The 15,533-nt window shown below is 45.2% G+C and overlaps 1 protein-coding gene across 1 annotated transcript; it reads left to right on the plus strand.

Moving 5' to 3' along the window:
• The first annotated feature begins 5,215 nt into the window (after positions 1-5,215).
• On the plus strand, positions 5,216-14,385 carry LOC147342138 (pregnancy-associated glycoprotein 1-like). The gene is made up of 9 exons (XM_086383770.1): positions 5,216-5,301; positions 6,367-6,517; positions 7,496-7,613; positions 7,712-7,830; positions 9,162-9,355; positions 10,293-10,409; positions 12,080-12,221; positions 12,309-12,407; positions 14,089-14,385. The coding sequence occupies exons 1-9, from the start codon at positions 5,249-5,251 to the stop codon at positions 14,236-14,238; spliced, it is 1,143 nt and encodes a 380-aa protein (XP_086239896.1). The 5' UTR covers positions 5,216-5,248; the 3' UTR covers positions 14,239-14,385.
• The last annotated feature ends 1,148 nt before the right edge of the window (positions 14,386-15,533 follow it).

A 15,533-nucleotide genomic window follows, 5' to 3' on the forward strand; every position in this document is an offset into this window, starting at 1 on the left:
GGAGTATAATTAGTTGGTACAAACTTATGCTTTCAGTTCAAGATTTAAGACAGCAGGGTTTGAATTAAATTTCTTTATGTTATGTGTGAACCTCATTTTCTAGCCACTGAAAGACTTAATTCAGAACATTAGTTTTAATTATTGTCTTGCTTTTACCTGTTAACATACATACGATTCTGTCACAATAACAGAAACAATATGAGGAACAATAAGTTGTTGAATTATTGCTCACCACAGATGCGATGATGCTGCAGATGTGTGGCAGCTGCAACAGCAGTGCAGAAGCACGGTGGAGAGGAACTACCCCATGTCCAAATTAGGCGTGGCAACCAAGAGGAGCTACCTTACTCCCAAGGTAAGGAGCAGCGCCTGCACTTTGCTGGAGCAGCCGTGAAGAGATAACCCACATCCAAGGTAAAGAAATCCAAGTAAGATGGTAGGAACTGGGAGAGGGCATCTGAGGGCAGACAGACTGAAACCACAATCACAGACAACTAGCCAATCTGTCACACAGATCACAGCCTTGTCTAACTCAATGAGCTAAGCCATGCCATGTGGGGCCACCCAAGATGGATGGGTCATGGTGGAGACGTCTGACAAAATGTGGTCCACTGGAAAAGGGAATGGCAAACCACTTCAATATTCTTACCTTGAGAACTCCATAAACAGTATGGTAAGGCAAAAAGATAGGACACTGAAAGATGAACTCCCCAGGTCGGTAGGTGCCCAATATGCTACTGGAGATCAGTGGAGAAATAACTCCAGAAAGAATGAAAGGATGGAGCCAAAGCAAAGAAAACATCCAGTTGTGGATGGGACTGGTGATAGAAGCGAGATCGATGCTGTAGAGAGCGGTATTGCATAGGAACTTGGATTGTTAGGTCCATGAATCAAGGCAAATTGGAAGTGGTCAAACAGGAGATGACAAGAGTGAAAACAGATATTCTAGGAATCAACGAACCAAGATGGACTGGAATGGGTGAATTCAAATCAGATGACCAAATGTCAACTAGTGTGGGCAGGAATCCCTTTGAAGAAATGGAGTAGACATCATAGTCAACAAAAGAGTCTGAAATGCACTACTTGGATGCAATCTCAATAATGACAGCATGATCTCTGTTCATTTCCAAGTCAAAAAATTCAATATCACAGTAATCAAAGTCTATGCCCCGATCAGTAACGCTGAAGTTGAACAATTCTATGAAGACGTACAAGACCTTCTAGAACTAACACCCCCCAAAAGATGTCCTTTTCATTATAGGGGACTGGAATGCAAAAGTAGGAAGTCAAGAAACACCAGGAATAACACGCAAATTTGGTCTTGGAGTACAGAATGAAGCAGGGCAAAGGCTAATAGAGTTCTGCCAAGAGAATGCACTGGTCATAGAAAACACCTTCTTCCAACAACACAAGAGAAGACTCTACACATGGACATCACCAGATGGTCGACACCAAAATTAGACTGATTATATTCTTTGCAGCCAAAGATGGAGAAGCTGTATACAGTCAACAAAAACAAGACTTGGAGTTGATGGTGGCTCAGATCATGAACTCCTTTTGCCAAATTCAGATTGAAATTGAAGAAAGTGGAGAAAAGCACTAGACCATTCATGTATGACCTAAATCAAATCCCTTAGGAGTATTCAGTGGAAGTGAGAAGTAGATTTAAGGGACTAGATCTAATAGACAGAGTGCCTGATGAACTATGGATGGAGGTTCATGACGTTGTACAGGAGACAGGAATCAAGACCATCCCCAAGAAATATAAATGCAAAAAAGCCAAATGGCTGTCTGAGAAGGCCTTACAGATAGCTGTGAAAATAAGGGAAGCAAAAAACAAAGGAGAAAAACAAAGATATAGCATTTGAATGGAGAGTTCCAAAGAATAGCAAGGAGAGATACGAAAGAAAGCCTTCCTCAGCAATCAACGCAAGAAATAGAGGAAAACAATAGAATGGGAAAGACTAGAGATATCTTCAAGAAAATTAGAAATACCAAAGGAATATTTCATGCAAAGATAAGCTCAGTAAAGGACAGAAATGATATGGACCTAACAGAAACAGAAGATATTAAGACAGGTGGCAAGAATACACAGAAGAACTGTACAAAAATTATCTTCACCACCCAGATAATCACGATGGTGTAATCAGTCACCTACAGCCAGACATCCTGGAATGGGAAGTCTAATGGGCCTTAGGAAGCATCACTACGAACAAAGCTAGTGGAGCTGATGGAATGCCAGTTGAGCTCTTTCAAATCCTGAAAGATGATGCTGTGAAAGTGCTGTACTCAATATGCCAGCAAATTTGGAAAACTCAGCAGTGGCCACAGGACTGGAAAAGGTCAGTTTTCATTCCAATCCCAAAGAAAGGCAGTGCCAAAGAATGCTCAAACTACAGCAAAATTGCACTCATCTCACACGCTAGTAAAGTAATGCTTAAAATTTTCCAAGCCAGGCTTCAGCAACGCATGAACCATGAATTTCCAGATGACCAAGCTGGTTTTAGAAAAGGCAGAGGAACCAGAGATCGTATTGCCAACACCCAGTGGATTATCGAAACAGCAAGAGAATTCCAGAAAAACACCTACTTTTGCTTCACTGACTATGCAAAAGCCTTTGACTGTGTGGATCACAATAAAATGTGGAAAATTCTTAAAGAGATGGGAATACCAGACCACCTGGCCTGCGTCTTGAGAAATCTATATGCAGGTCAGGAATCAGCAGTTAGCACTGGATATGGAACAGCAGACTGGTTCAAAATAGGAAAGGAGTACATCAAGGCTGTATATTGTCACCCTGCTTATTTAAATTATATGCAGAGTACATCATGAAAACGCTGGGCTGGAAGAAGCACAGGCTGGAATCAAGATTGCTGGGAGAAATATCAATAACCTCAGATATGCAGATGGCATCACTCTTATGGCAGAAAGTGAAGAAGAATGAAAGAACATCTTGATGAAGGTGAAAGAGGAGAGTGAAAAAGATGGCTTAAAGCTCAACATTTAGAAAACTAAGATCATGGCATCTGGTCCCATCACTTCATGGCAAATAGATGGGGAAACAGTAGAGACAGTAGTTGACTTCATTTTTCTGGGCTCCAAAATCACTGCAGATGTTGAGTGCAGCCATGAAATTAAAACACGCTTACACCTTGGAAGGAAAGTTGTGACCAACCTAGATAGCATATTCAAAAGCAGAAATATTACTATGTCAACAAAGGTCCGTGTACTCAAGGCTATGGTTTTTCCAGTGGTCATATATGGATGTGAGAGTTGGACTATAAAGAAAGCTGAGCCCCGAAGAATTGATGCTTTTGAACTGTGATGTTGGAGAAGACTCTTGAGCGTCCCTTGGACTGCAAGGAGATCCAACCAGTCCGTCCTAAAGGAAATCAGTCCTGAATGTTCACTGGAAGGACTGATGCTGAAGCTGAAACTCCAATACTTTGGCCACCTGATGTGAAGAGCTGACTCATTTGAAAAGACCCTGATGTTGGGAAAGATTGAGGGCAGGAGGAGAAGTGGATGACAAAGGATGAGATGGTGGGATGGCATCACAAACTCAATGAACATGAGTATGTGTGGACTCCGGGAGTTGGTGATGGACAGGGAGGCCTTGTGTGCTGCCGTTCATGAGCTCACAAAGAGTTAGACATGACTGAGCAACTGAACTGAACTGAAGTTGTTGAATATAGTTTCAGATTTCTTTCCTTATTTCTTTTGGTTTTCTTTGGTTTTGTTTTTGATGGGCAGTATTTTTGTTTTTCCTTAGAAGATATTCCACTCTGAATGTAGAGTCATAAGTCTGAATTTTAAAGCCATTTAAGTAATGTGTTGTTATAGGTAGCTAGTCAACAACTTGATGCAATTTGATTTATTAGTCTTTGTTCTCAATTTGTTCAATTCAGTTCAGTCTTTCAGTTGTGTCTGTCTCTTTGCAATGCCATAGACTGCAGCATGCCAGACTTCTCTATCCATCACCAGCTCCCGGAGCTTGTGCAAGCTCATGTCCATCGACTTGGTGATACCATCCAACCATCTCATCCTCTGTCTTCCGCTTCTCCTCCTGCCTTCAATCTTTCCTAATATCAAGGTCTTTTCCAGTGAGTCAGCATGTTTAGTATGCATTCATTCTCTTTGTAAATCAACCAACATGAATCAAATTCCTCTCTGTCCTCACTGCACTCCCAACTCTAGGACAGAAATAAAAACCTGCATAGACTGAAAGCTAATTCTAGCACATAGCTGGGGAGATTTCATTCCCACTGTTTTTTCAGGAAAAAAAAAAATTAGTTGCTAATATTAAAAGCAGTAGATTGTACATAAATATCCAGACTTCTGATTCTCTTGAAAACATGGCCAACTGGCCTGCTTTCCAGCATGGGTGAAGTGGAGGTAAGGCTGCCCCCAGTGGTAAGGCCTGTGCTGCCCAGAGTCCAACAGGGTCACCTAGTCCTAGTATCATATCTCCTGCCTCCTGGGGACATGAGTCTAGTGAGAACTAGACTGCTAGCTCTCTTAAGGTAAAGACTACTTTTGTCTTGATCAACTTTGACTTTGAAACCTTTAACCCAGAACCTAGCACACAGTTCTTCCTTGTACAGTTGTTGAATGATATAAAATATCTTGTGGGTCCATATGACCTTACTTCCAATACTGAAACCATGCAATTGATGTACCACTCTGCCCTAAATTTTTGATGCAGACTGGCATCACAGATGCCCCTGATATCTGACATTAGACCCACTAACTAAAGCCAGTTGTATGTCCCTGGGCTGCCCCTGAGGTCTTCACTTTGCCATTTGACAACTTACCCTCCTAGCAATCTCCTCTCCAATGAAGACAGCAATGCAAATCTCATGAAGTGGCTAGGAATATGACATGAAGCCACAGATGTCGAGCATGGCCCCTAGTATCCATTTTCATGATGTTTTTAGTTTTTTTCTCCAAGTAGGCAAGGTTCTCCATCTTTGTAGATGTCCATGCAGATCACTTTGATTTTCTAGCCAAGCTTCAACGAAGAGATTACACTTCAATTCTCTCTATTCTGAGAAGCTTCAAAGGCTACTCGCCAAGGACACTGATGAAGGTAAAGATTTTATCGAGACCTTTGTGTTTATTTCAGATCTTTTAGTGGCCTAAACGGGAAAACTAGGGTAGGTCAGAGCATATATAACTAGGGGCTCTTGGTCACCACTACACGCTAGGAACCCAAACTTCCCCAAGTACTTGGAGCCAGGAAGGAAGCATGAAGTGGCTTGTGCTCCTCGGGCTGGTGGCCTTCTCAGAGTGCATAGTCAAGTAAGTATGGGGACAGTAAGCCACATCATATTCCTTTCTCAGATTTTTGTTTTCATCTGATTATTCTTCCACCCATCAGGTTTAGAAGGGAATGGAATATCTCCCTAAGAATCTTAAAGTCCAACTCTTTCTTTGTAACTTGCTCTAGGAACTGTAGATGCCAAGGTCTTATGTCGATATGCATGGCTGCACAATTCTTGGGGTCCAGTCAAGTCGTGACCTATTGAAAATGCAACTCCTTGCAACTGTTCAGTGCACAGTCTATGCAGATGTCGATGTGGTCCTGTGGAATAGCACTTTTCTACATTTTATTCAACATGTCCTCTTTTTTTCCTGTCTACTTCAGTGTGTATATGTCTATGTCTGCATCTCTGTATCACTGTCATTTATCTCTCCATCTCTTTGGAAGTCACTGGGAGTGTATTTCTCTCTGAGTTGTTTTCTTTTAATTTTTCATTTAATTCATCTTTCCTTCCCAAGCATCTGAATTTCCCTCACTATAACTTGGATTCTTCTTTCAACTCTCTCTTCTCTTTCAACTTGGAGAAAGATACACTGTTTTATATACACTGATTTATATCTGACAAGCACTGTGACCACAGCCAACTCAGAAACCTCTTGCATTTCAAATTGCTCCCTTTTAAAAGAGGATAAGAGTCCCCCTTCTACCTCCTTCCTTGAGGTTCTATGAGATGGATAGAGTAGGATGGCAACAGCAATGCTAATGGCTGTCATTGTTGAGACTTCCTATTTATCAAGTACCTTATAGCCATCACTTCACTTATCCCCAAGATATTCTATTTGTGGGTTTGTTGTTACATTTCACCATTTTACTGAAGGGGAGACTGAGACACCACATTGTCAAATGGCTTACCCAAGAATGCAGAACAGAACCTGTATTCAAATCTATGTCCTTGCCATGGTATATGCATAAAATTCTGATAATATTGTGCCTCATAACATGATTAGAAAGTATACATGGCCATTACAATAACAGTTATACCTTAACACTGACAGCTTGTTGTAGCATCTTCTTTGTTTTCTTTGTCACATGCTTGGTGAAAGAATACCTCTAAGGAGAGTGAAGACCATGAGAAAAACCCTCAGTGGAAAAAACATCCTGAACAATTTCCTGAAGGAACATGCTTACAGACTGTCCCAGATTTCTTCTCGTGGCTCAAATCTAAATTTTCACCCCTTGAGAAACATCCAGGATGTGAGTATTTTGGGAGAATAGTGCTTCACAGCGCCCCCTGGTGCTCTAGCCTAGCACCGGGGCTCATCTGGAGGTGCCAAGTGGGATGTTGGAGTTGGGGTTCCTGCAGGAGGCAGAGACACTGGAAAACAGGGACCCCACCCAGAGGAGAAGGCACTCTTACCCTTAATTGTCAGTCTTTGTGACTGGGCCTGGCAATTACCAGGTGGCAGGTAAATATCCATTTCTATTTCAAAGATGTGTCATTAGTTTGAGGGCGATTGTTCCTTCTGAACTAAGTGAGCCACTCAGTTACAGATGAAGAGTGAACCATCACTGATCAAAAGGTACAACCAACTGCAAAGCAATTGTGAATCCTCAGGTAGAGGAATTCAGTTTCCACAGATGCAAGAAACACAGCAGTAAAAATTTATTGAACCAGTAGTCTGTTTAAGGCCATAAGAATCTAACACATTGGTTACTGTTTTTAGATTAGCCAAAGGGCTTATTTTGTCTTCAAGAATGTCCATGACAGCCTGAGAGATAGGCAAAGAGTAAATACATGTCAAGTGAAAGGGTCACCTGTGTGGTGTTGATTGCATGTGGGCTGAGTTTAGAGGTAGTGGCAGAGGTTGATCAAAAAGGACCTCCTGGAGAAGGGGTTGCTAAGGCTGGGTTTGAAGAGACTACACAGCTTCTCAAGTGAAGGCACCCAGACTACCCTGTGTGTCCAGCATTCCTGGATGTCCAGTGGTTATGCCTCTGGGCTTCCCATGCAGGAGGTACCACTTCAATGCCTGGTCATAGAGTCAATATCCTGCATACAATGTAGCACAGGAAAAATATATCAAATGCAGATACCTCTGTGACCAAAGTCTGTGAGCTGCACAGTGGTTAGAAAGTGATCTCAAGAGATATGTGATACCCAGAGGGAGGCATCAGTGTGGGAACAGTCGGTAGCCAGTTCAGCACTAACCCACTCCCTCCTTTTCCCTATAGAGGCTCTACGTGGGTAACATCACCATTGGAACACCCCCTCAAGAATTCCAGGTTATCTTTGACACAGGCTCATCTGACTTGTGGGTGACCTCCGTCTTTTGCACCAGCCCAACCTGTTGTGAGTATAGACACCCCGTTCTTGGACCATCTTTCACTTGCCCTGCCACCCTGTTTCCACCCTTGGCACCTGATGACACTCATCCCTTGTGTCTGCAGCTACACATGTTATGTTCAGACATTTTGATTCTTCCACCTTCCGGCCTACCAAAAAGACCTTCAGCATCAACTACGGTTCTGGAAGGATGAAAGGAGTTGTTGTTCATGACACAGTTCGGGTAACAGTGTAACAAATGCTGAGTCAGGACTGGCTGTGGAGTGACCACTTCTTGCAAAACAGAGGCAGGACTATCTGGCAGGACACTTCCTAGCCTATCTCACATAGGTATTGGCCATCTTATCCATAGGATCATGTCCCTGGGGAGGCAGTGCCTGTGGTGACACATGAGCAAACAGATTAGCTAACCCAGAGAGTCGCTTGAGGTGTGGACTTGCAGCTGCTCTACCTATGAGCAGTTCAAGGCTCATTTTTCTGGGTGTGGGAAGAGGGGATAAAAGCACCCACTTTTGACCTACTGAGCTGGTCCTGAGTCAGGGAAGTCAAGTGCCCAGTACAACGCGGACCACTCGGGAGGTGTCACAGTTGGCTCGGTGTCTCGCTTCTATGGACTTGTTTGAAAAAAAAAAAAAAAAGCACCCACTTTTATCTTCACAGACTGTTCCAGGCTTTTTCAGGTGATAAGTGGTTTAATTCTGCAACAACCCCACACAGCAGTTACTCTGATTAGTTTCTCTGACATATGAGAAACTGAGGTGCAGACAGCAAGGGCCTTGCTGAGGGCACACATGTGGTAAATGGTGGAGTTAGGCTGGCTTTTCAGGACTGAAGTTGCTGTAAGGCGTTTGGGGACAGGATAAAACTGATCTGGGGACCCTAAGGGCAGACAAGGGCTTCAGGTATCCAGAGTGGGAAACTGGAGGCCTGAGAAGTCAAGGGGCCTGATAAATGAGTTCTCACTCTAGACGACCCTTGAGAGTCTAATAAACCTATGGCCTGCCTCGCCCAAAGTACTTGAGTAGTTCTGCTCTCTCTCTTTCTCTCTCATACACACTCACACAAATACACACGTATCCCCAAAAGGGAATTTCCCAGGCAGTAATTTCATAGAACCCTGCAAGGAAGATTGTGCTTTCGGCTTCTGTCTTCCTGGACAGATGCAGAATTCCCAGTACATTATAGAGAATGCAGTCCATTCGTTATTAGGTCATAGTGATGCCAAAGAGAAGGCTATCTTGCTCTCGATTGTTTTGTCCATAAGGTGGCACCAATGGGACCTGGCCTGACTCTTGGTTGCCCCACCTGTACAGAAGCCACGAGGCCAATTTGACTCACTCAGGTGGTGTTTTTCAGAGGGGCAGATGTTTTAAAATTCACAGCTTCTCTCAAATGGAACCCAAATTCCCCTCCCATCTTGGTCTAACCATCTGTGGGCCACCGAAGACAGAGCCCATCCTCAATTCTTTTCTGAGGATTTTATGGCAATGCACCCTAGCCCCGTCCTAGCCCCTTTTCACATACCTGTAGTGGGAACACTCTTCTCTCCCACAGATTGGGGACCTTGTAAGTACTGACCAGCCATTCGGTCTAAGTGTGGTGGAACTTGGGTTTGATGGTATACCTTTTGATGGCGTCATGGGCTTGAACTACCCCAAACTATCCTTCTCTGGAGCCATTCCCATCTTTGACAACCTGAGGAATCAAGGTGCCATTTCTGAGCCTGTTTTTGCCTTCTACTTGAGCAAGTAAGTCTGAGATGGACAATCCCTTTCTCCAAATTAGCTGTAAGATGCTTTCAGTTGCATGAAAATTATAGAACACTTGATAAAGAATTATCCTGTGAGATAATCTAACCCAGGATTACTATGGCCCCAGGGCCCTACCTGGCTTCACCACTGGCTTTTATAAATAACTTTGTATTGGAACACAACCCTACTCCTGAGCTCAAGACCAGTAACTTGGTCTAGGGTGGGGTGAGTGAGATGGAAGACTAATGGAAGGTAACAGGAATCAACTGAAGGAAAAGGCATTAGGATTTGCTTATGAATTTGATAAGGAAAGAAGGTGAAGGATCATGGATATCCTTCCTTCCTCATTAGCATTTCACTGGGAGCCCAGGATCAGCTACCCAGTTTGTAGGAGCCAGTGAAAATTGAAAATGTGGGACACAAAAGTGTGAGACCCCTTGTTCAAGAAATATTAAACATTCCAAGACAGGGAGAGCAGAGGTGGGGTCCCTTCTGAGCTCTGAGGTGGAGCTTTTTGGACAGTAGAGGTCACAGGCCAGGGGAGGCAACTCTGGGTGACCAGAACACACACCATAAGAACTCCCAGGCCTTGATTTTCCTGAAAAATGACAAGGTGGACAAAGAGAAAGCCAAAATGCTTCAGCACCCTGTACTCTGAGGGTTTCTGAGCACTAAGGTCGCAGGAGGTCCAGGGCATCTTCAGAAGACATAGCGGGTGGAGCCCAGCCAAGTGATTCAGCTTCTAACCTCCTCTGTGCCACTCACTAGCCAGTAACAGACCTCAGTCTGGATCTCACTCTCTCCTAGATGCTATTTCTGCATCTGTACATGGAGACCTTATTAGGGCCTTGATGGGTGGACAAGCACAGCTCTCACACAGTGCTGTTGTTACTGTCCTCCAAGGATCCGCACCCCGCCCCTCTTCTCCATACAGAGACGAGCAGGAGGGCAGTGTGGTGATGTTTGGTGGGGTGGACCACCGCTACTACAAGGGAGAGCTCAACTGGATACCACTGATCCAAGCAGGCGACTGGAGTGTACACATGGACAGGTAAGCCTCTCCCTCTGAGGATCAGCCCAAGTGATGCTCCTGCTACTGTACATGGACACAGCCAGACACACACAAATGCATTCTAGACACACAGTCACACAGACATATACACCACCCACAATGACACAGACAGACACACAGACACATGGAAACACACAAGCAGACACATATAAACCTACACAGAGACACATAAAAACATGTATAGCTAGTCAGAGACACACAAGCACACACAGAGACACATACAAACACACATACAAACAAACACACAAGCACATGGATACACAAACAACCCATGGGTTCATAATCCCCAGGCCTTCTGAGCCAGGCTCAGATCAGGGTCCTAAAAGGCACCGAGAGGTCTGTGCTGCTGGTAGAGGGCTGCACCCACTGCCCTTTGAGGTGGGGAGCAGGGTTAGAGGACTCTACAGTGTGGTGGACAGAGGATCAGGGAGAATTTCACCAGCCTGAACAGAGTTATGATAAGAAGACCAACAATCGAGGGATACCTAGGACATAGGAAGTTATCAGTACAGATAAATGTCTGTTTAAAAACAGGGAAGTCCTGAGCAAATGGAGAAAACAGGTCTCCTTAGGGAGCAGCTACCCTAAAGTGGTTAGAGGTTGGCTGCAGTCTTAAGACGTGAAAGCAACTAATAAAAAAGACACCCTACGTCATGGGCACAAGTGGGACAGGGGCTATAACAGAATCAGGAAGGTGGGATCCAGGAGTGACCTGAGGACAAGAGGCATAATTGATAGGATTCTGTGTGATACCCTCAGGCAAAAGCCGACCTCTCCTTTGGGGTTTCTGTGTGCTAGTCATGTATTTCCTGGCCAGGGTCTCAGGGTCTGAGCTGGTTGTAGGAGCAGTGCTGGCAGACACCCTCTCCCAGAGGAGCCCCTCCCTCTCTCCCACCACTATGAGAATCTGCTGCCCCAGTGAATCTCCATATTCACTCTGTGTGTGACCCATATTTGTTCACCATCAGCTACAGCTCTCTGGATGTTTCTCATTGTTTTCTCAGTCTTTGTTCACTCACTAAACAGACAAGCATTAGGCATCCACTGTGTGCCAGGCACTTTAGGGAGGCAAGGAGAATAAAACTTGCCCTCACATCTGAGAAGGCAGATGTACATGAAGTGACCTGCCCACATAGTGCATTGTGACTTTGGTACATGCTAGACATGAGGAGGAGAAGGCAATGGCAACCCACTCCAGTACTCTTGCTTGGAAAATCCCATGGATGGCAGAGCCTGGTGGGCTGCCTTCTATGAGGTCACACAGAGTAGGACACGAGTGAAGTGAGTTAGCAGCAGCAGCAGAAATGAGGAGGGTCTACAGAGAGTGACCAAGACAGGAGACTGATAAACACCGGGAGAAAGACTTCCCTGAAAACAATACAATTAAGCTGGAATCTGGAAAATGAGAAGAAATTTGCTAATCAAAGGGGAGTGGAGTCTTCTTGGAAGGAAGACCATCCTGTGTCAAGGTGAAAAAGAGCCTGGTGTATTCAAGTACTGTATTCGAGGATGTCAAGAAAGGTGCTGTGTTGAGAGCAAAGGAAAAGAGAGCAAGAGACGAAGGGCTGTTTAGGAGACAGTTGGGAAGGGGGCAGCTCTGGGGAGACTCAGAGTGACCTTGATGCCCGCTTTCTTCCGTTGTCTCTCAGCATCTCCATGAAAAGAAAGGTTATTGCTTGCTCTGGTGGCTGCAAGGCCGTTGTGGACACTGGGACATCACTGATTGAAGGCCCAAGAAGACTGGTCAATAACATACAGAAGCTCATCAGAGCCATGCCACGGGGTTCCGAGGTAGAGGGTCATGCCCCAGGGTCACTCTCAGGTTTCACATACAACAAGGATCACCAAGGCCAACCTCTCTCCCTCTCTCTCTAACAGTACTACGTTTCATGTTCCGCGGTCAATACCCTGCCCCCTATTATCTTCACCATCAAAGGCATCAACTACCCAGTGCCAGCTCAAGCCTACATCCTCAAGGTGAGGGGACAATACTCAGGGGTGTTTCTCTAACTGGAGCTTGCAGGAACACTTGGGCTGCTGCTGGGAGGAGGGTGGAGTCTGCAGGCCATGTCACACCATTGCAGATGCTGCTGAGCCCTGTGGCTGGGCCAGTGCCTGCCAGAAAACCAACCACTTGAGATTAAAGGACAGTCTGGGACACTGATCTTCCTGAAATAAATGTGGAGATGCCACACCATGCTGGCATGGTGGGAGTCACAAGGAGAGGGGAACACTAAGGTCCTCAGTCCTCAAAGAGCGTCAATTCAATCTGAACCCTTAGGTGCATGAACATGGAAGTCAGCTCTAGCAGTCCCTGAAATAGACCATGTTACAAAGAGAATGGCTGGGGACAGTCCCAGTCTGATAGCCCAGCATAAGTTAACAGTTTTCCTTCCCTTCTCAAAGTTTTCCTGGTTTTGATGATAAATTACATGGTCACCCTAGTTCTCAGCTGCCATTTCCCCTTGCTCTGGCCAGGTGCCTCCTTTGTGAGTTGGGATACCCGACCCCTCTGAGGGGAGGCTGGATGCTAAGGTGAATAAAGCATGCACAGTGATTGCTCAGCCCTGGCACAGTGTGGAGGCTTCATGTCAGCTCCCTGTGGGAGTTCAGAGCAGGCTGATGGGCTCAAAGAAGGCTTTGAAGAAGGGAGGGAATTGCAGGAAACCACAAACACATTGAGCCATATGGAGGGTTCTAGGCAAAACTGCACAGAATTCCATGCAAATGGCATCTCAAGGTGGTCTGCACTGGGGCACTAGGGACTTACTAGGGGTGATGAGGGCTATGGACTGACCACTGGGGTTGGGTAACCAGAGTAGGTTACCCAACCAAGCCAGAAGTGGCCAAAGAGGGTGAGTGTGGGGCGAAGGAGACTTCCCAGAGTTCCTTAGTTAAGTTTTCAAGAACGTGTTGTGGGCACTGCTCTATTTAAGATGGATAACCAACAACAGGATGCTGTGTAGCACGGGAAATTCCACTCAGTTATATGACAGCCTGGATGGGACGGGGATTTTGGGGACCAGGATACATGGATACATATGGTTAAGTCCCTTTTCTGTCCACATGAAACTCAGAATATTATTAATCAGCTATGCTCCAATACAAAATAAAGTTGTTTTTAATAAAATACAGATTGTGGAGATGCAGGAGGAGAGCAAGTATTCTCTGCAGAGAAAACAAGGAGCAGGAGTCAGAAGAAAGGAAACAGGGAGTGAGGGGAACTATGGACACACTTGTTCTTTCCTAAATAATTATATTGAAGTGTGGCTAATCTTCAGGGTGGCGTTAAGTTCGGCTGCACAGCAATGTGACTCAGTTATACACATAAAAATATATATTTTCTTATTCTTTTTCATGTGTTTTATCACTGGATAGTGAATATAGTTCCTTACGCTCTACAGAAGGACTTTGTTGTTTTTCATTCCTCTGTTTCCCCAACTTCCAGTCCTCTGCTCACCACACGCTTCCACATGGCAACCTCATGTCTTGGCCTTCTTTGATTTTGGATGAACTCTCATATCCCCTGCTCCTGAGAAAACCCCTTGATACTTATCAAAAGTGGGAAATAAAACAAATAATTGTTCTAGGTTGGGATATTGAGGGGAGTCACCGGTAAGGGCTCATGCTGACTGGTGTGTGTCTCTGACTCCCCCAGGATTCTAGAGGCCACTGCTATACCACCTTTAAAGAGGACAGATTGAGTCCATCTACAGAGACCTGGATCCTGGGTGACGTCTTCCTGAGGCGGTATTTCTCGGTCTTTGATCGAGGAAATGACAGGATTGGCCTGGCACGGGCAGTGTAAATCCTGGGAGTGGTTCAGGAATCAGTAAGGCCGCTCCTAACACACACTCACTCACACTTTGACCACTCCTGCCCAGAATGCTGGTGAACTGTATTTGGTGGTCTGCATACCCTATTCTCAGTAAAGAATAAAGGGTTTCACTCTTAATGGTGCTGAAACAAATGGGTGCCTCTGTTTGGGTCTGGGAGGTGTACAATGATCGGGAAGGATCTAGAACCAAGTCTGAATAAAAGTTGAAAGGAGCCCAACTCCAAGGGCTTCAAGAAAAAGGTAGACTCACTGAAATGATTCTGGGAATCCAGGACACAAGAATCAGAGGAAAGACAAAGATCTCAGTGACTGCACCCAAGAAATCAGAAGTCATCAATTCTCTCTTACCCTCGTACTTTCCCTTCCTTCTTCTTTGAAGGTCTTAGCCTGGCAACTTTCTTCCTTAAGACTTCTACACCTAGTGAGGGAGTCCAAGCTACTTGCCCTAGGGTGTTAAATCCCAAAGGCATCGCCTAGTAAGGAAAGAAGATTGCACACATCAGAGTTCAAGGGTGTTCTCTGAATGACCCACCTCAGTTCACACGTACAGCCCAGATCAGCCATCCTGGCAGGGACAAGGGGTCTTCTGACTGGCTTTACATGGTCTTTGGCCCTGACCCAGCAGCACACATGATTGTCAATTTCCTCCAGAACTACGTGACTGAAGCTGGAGAGGCAGCCCCAAGGATAGCGACTGGCAGATGGTCTAGGCCATGGAAGAGTTTGTCATGACCCAACAACTCCACCACATCCTCATTCAGAAAAATTATAAGGGGAAATGAAATAGACTCTCTTCGTCCCATCTCATATGATCTTGTCATTTGGCTTGTCTTCCAGGGGATTTTGGGTGAGGTACTTCATGCAGAGCTGATTCCCTCTTGTTCCCACACATCAGTCACCAGCTCTCTGCCACATATGCCTGCTCTGTCCTTTCCAGTCCTACTTCGTAAGTGGTGGCCCCAGTGGATCCCTGAGCCATACCCCGCCTCCAGGGCCCAGAATGCCACTTCCTTGGCCTCCAGTGCTGCTGGGGAGAATGCAACACATGTATCGGTGAACCCAGGGTACACAGAGCCTTCAGCCTTTCTGAGATTCTTCCAGGGGTGGAGCTACAAACTATTTGCTTGGAGCTGCTATGGTTAGGCACTTTGGCAGTGGAAGCATCCGTTCTTTCCACCAGGAGGCCCTCAGTAGATGCCTCAGCTGAGACAGCAGAGATCAGTGGTTGATTTCCCTTCCGATTGACTGGTTTGATCTCCTTGTTG

The sequence above is a fragment of the Bos grunniens genome, chromosome 29, assembly GCF_055505025.1.
Source record: "Bos grunniens cultivar Pamir isolate PY7600 chromosome 29, Bosgru_T2T1.0, whole genome shotgun sequence".
NCBI classification, from domain to species: domain Eukaryota; kingdom Metazoa; phylum Chordata; class Mammalia; order Artiodactyla; family Bovidae; genus Bos; species Bos grunniens.

Coding starts and splice junctions, on each gene's coding strand:
- LOC147342138 (XM_086383770.1), top strand. CDS start 5,249: ATGAAGTGGCTTGTGCTCCTCGGGCTGGTGGCCTTCTCAGAGTGCATA. Junction 7,831..9,161: donor TTGTTCATGACACAGTTCGG/GTAACAGTGTAA, acceptor TCTCTCCCACAG/ATTGGGGACCTTGTAAGTAC. Junction 9,356..10,292: donor TTTGCCTTCTACTTGAGCAA/GTAAGTCTGAGA, acceptor TTCTCCATACAG/AGACGAGCAGGAGGGCAGTG.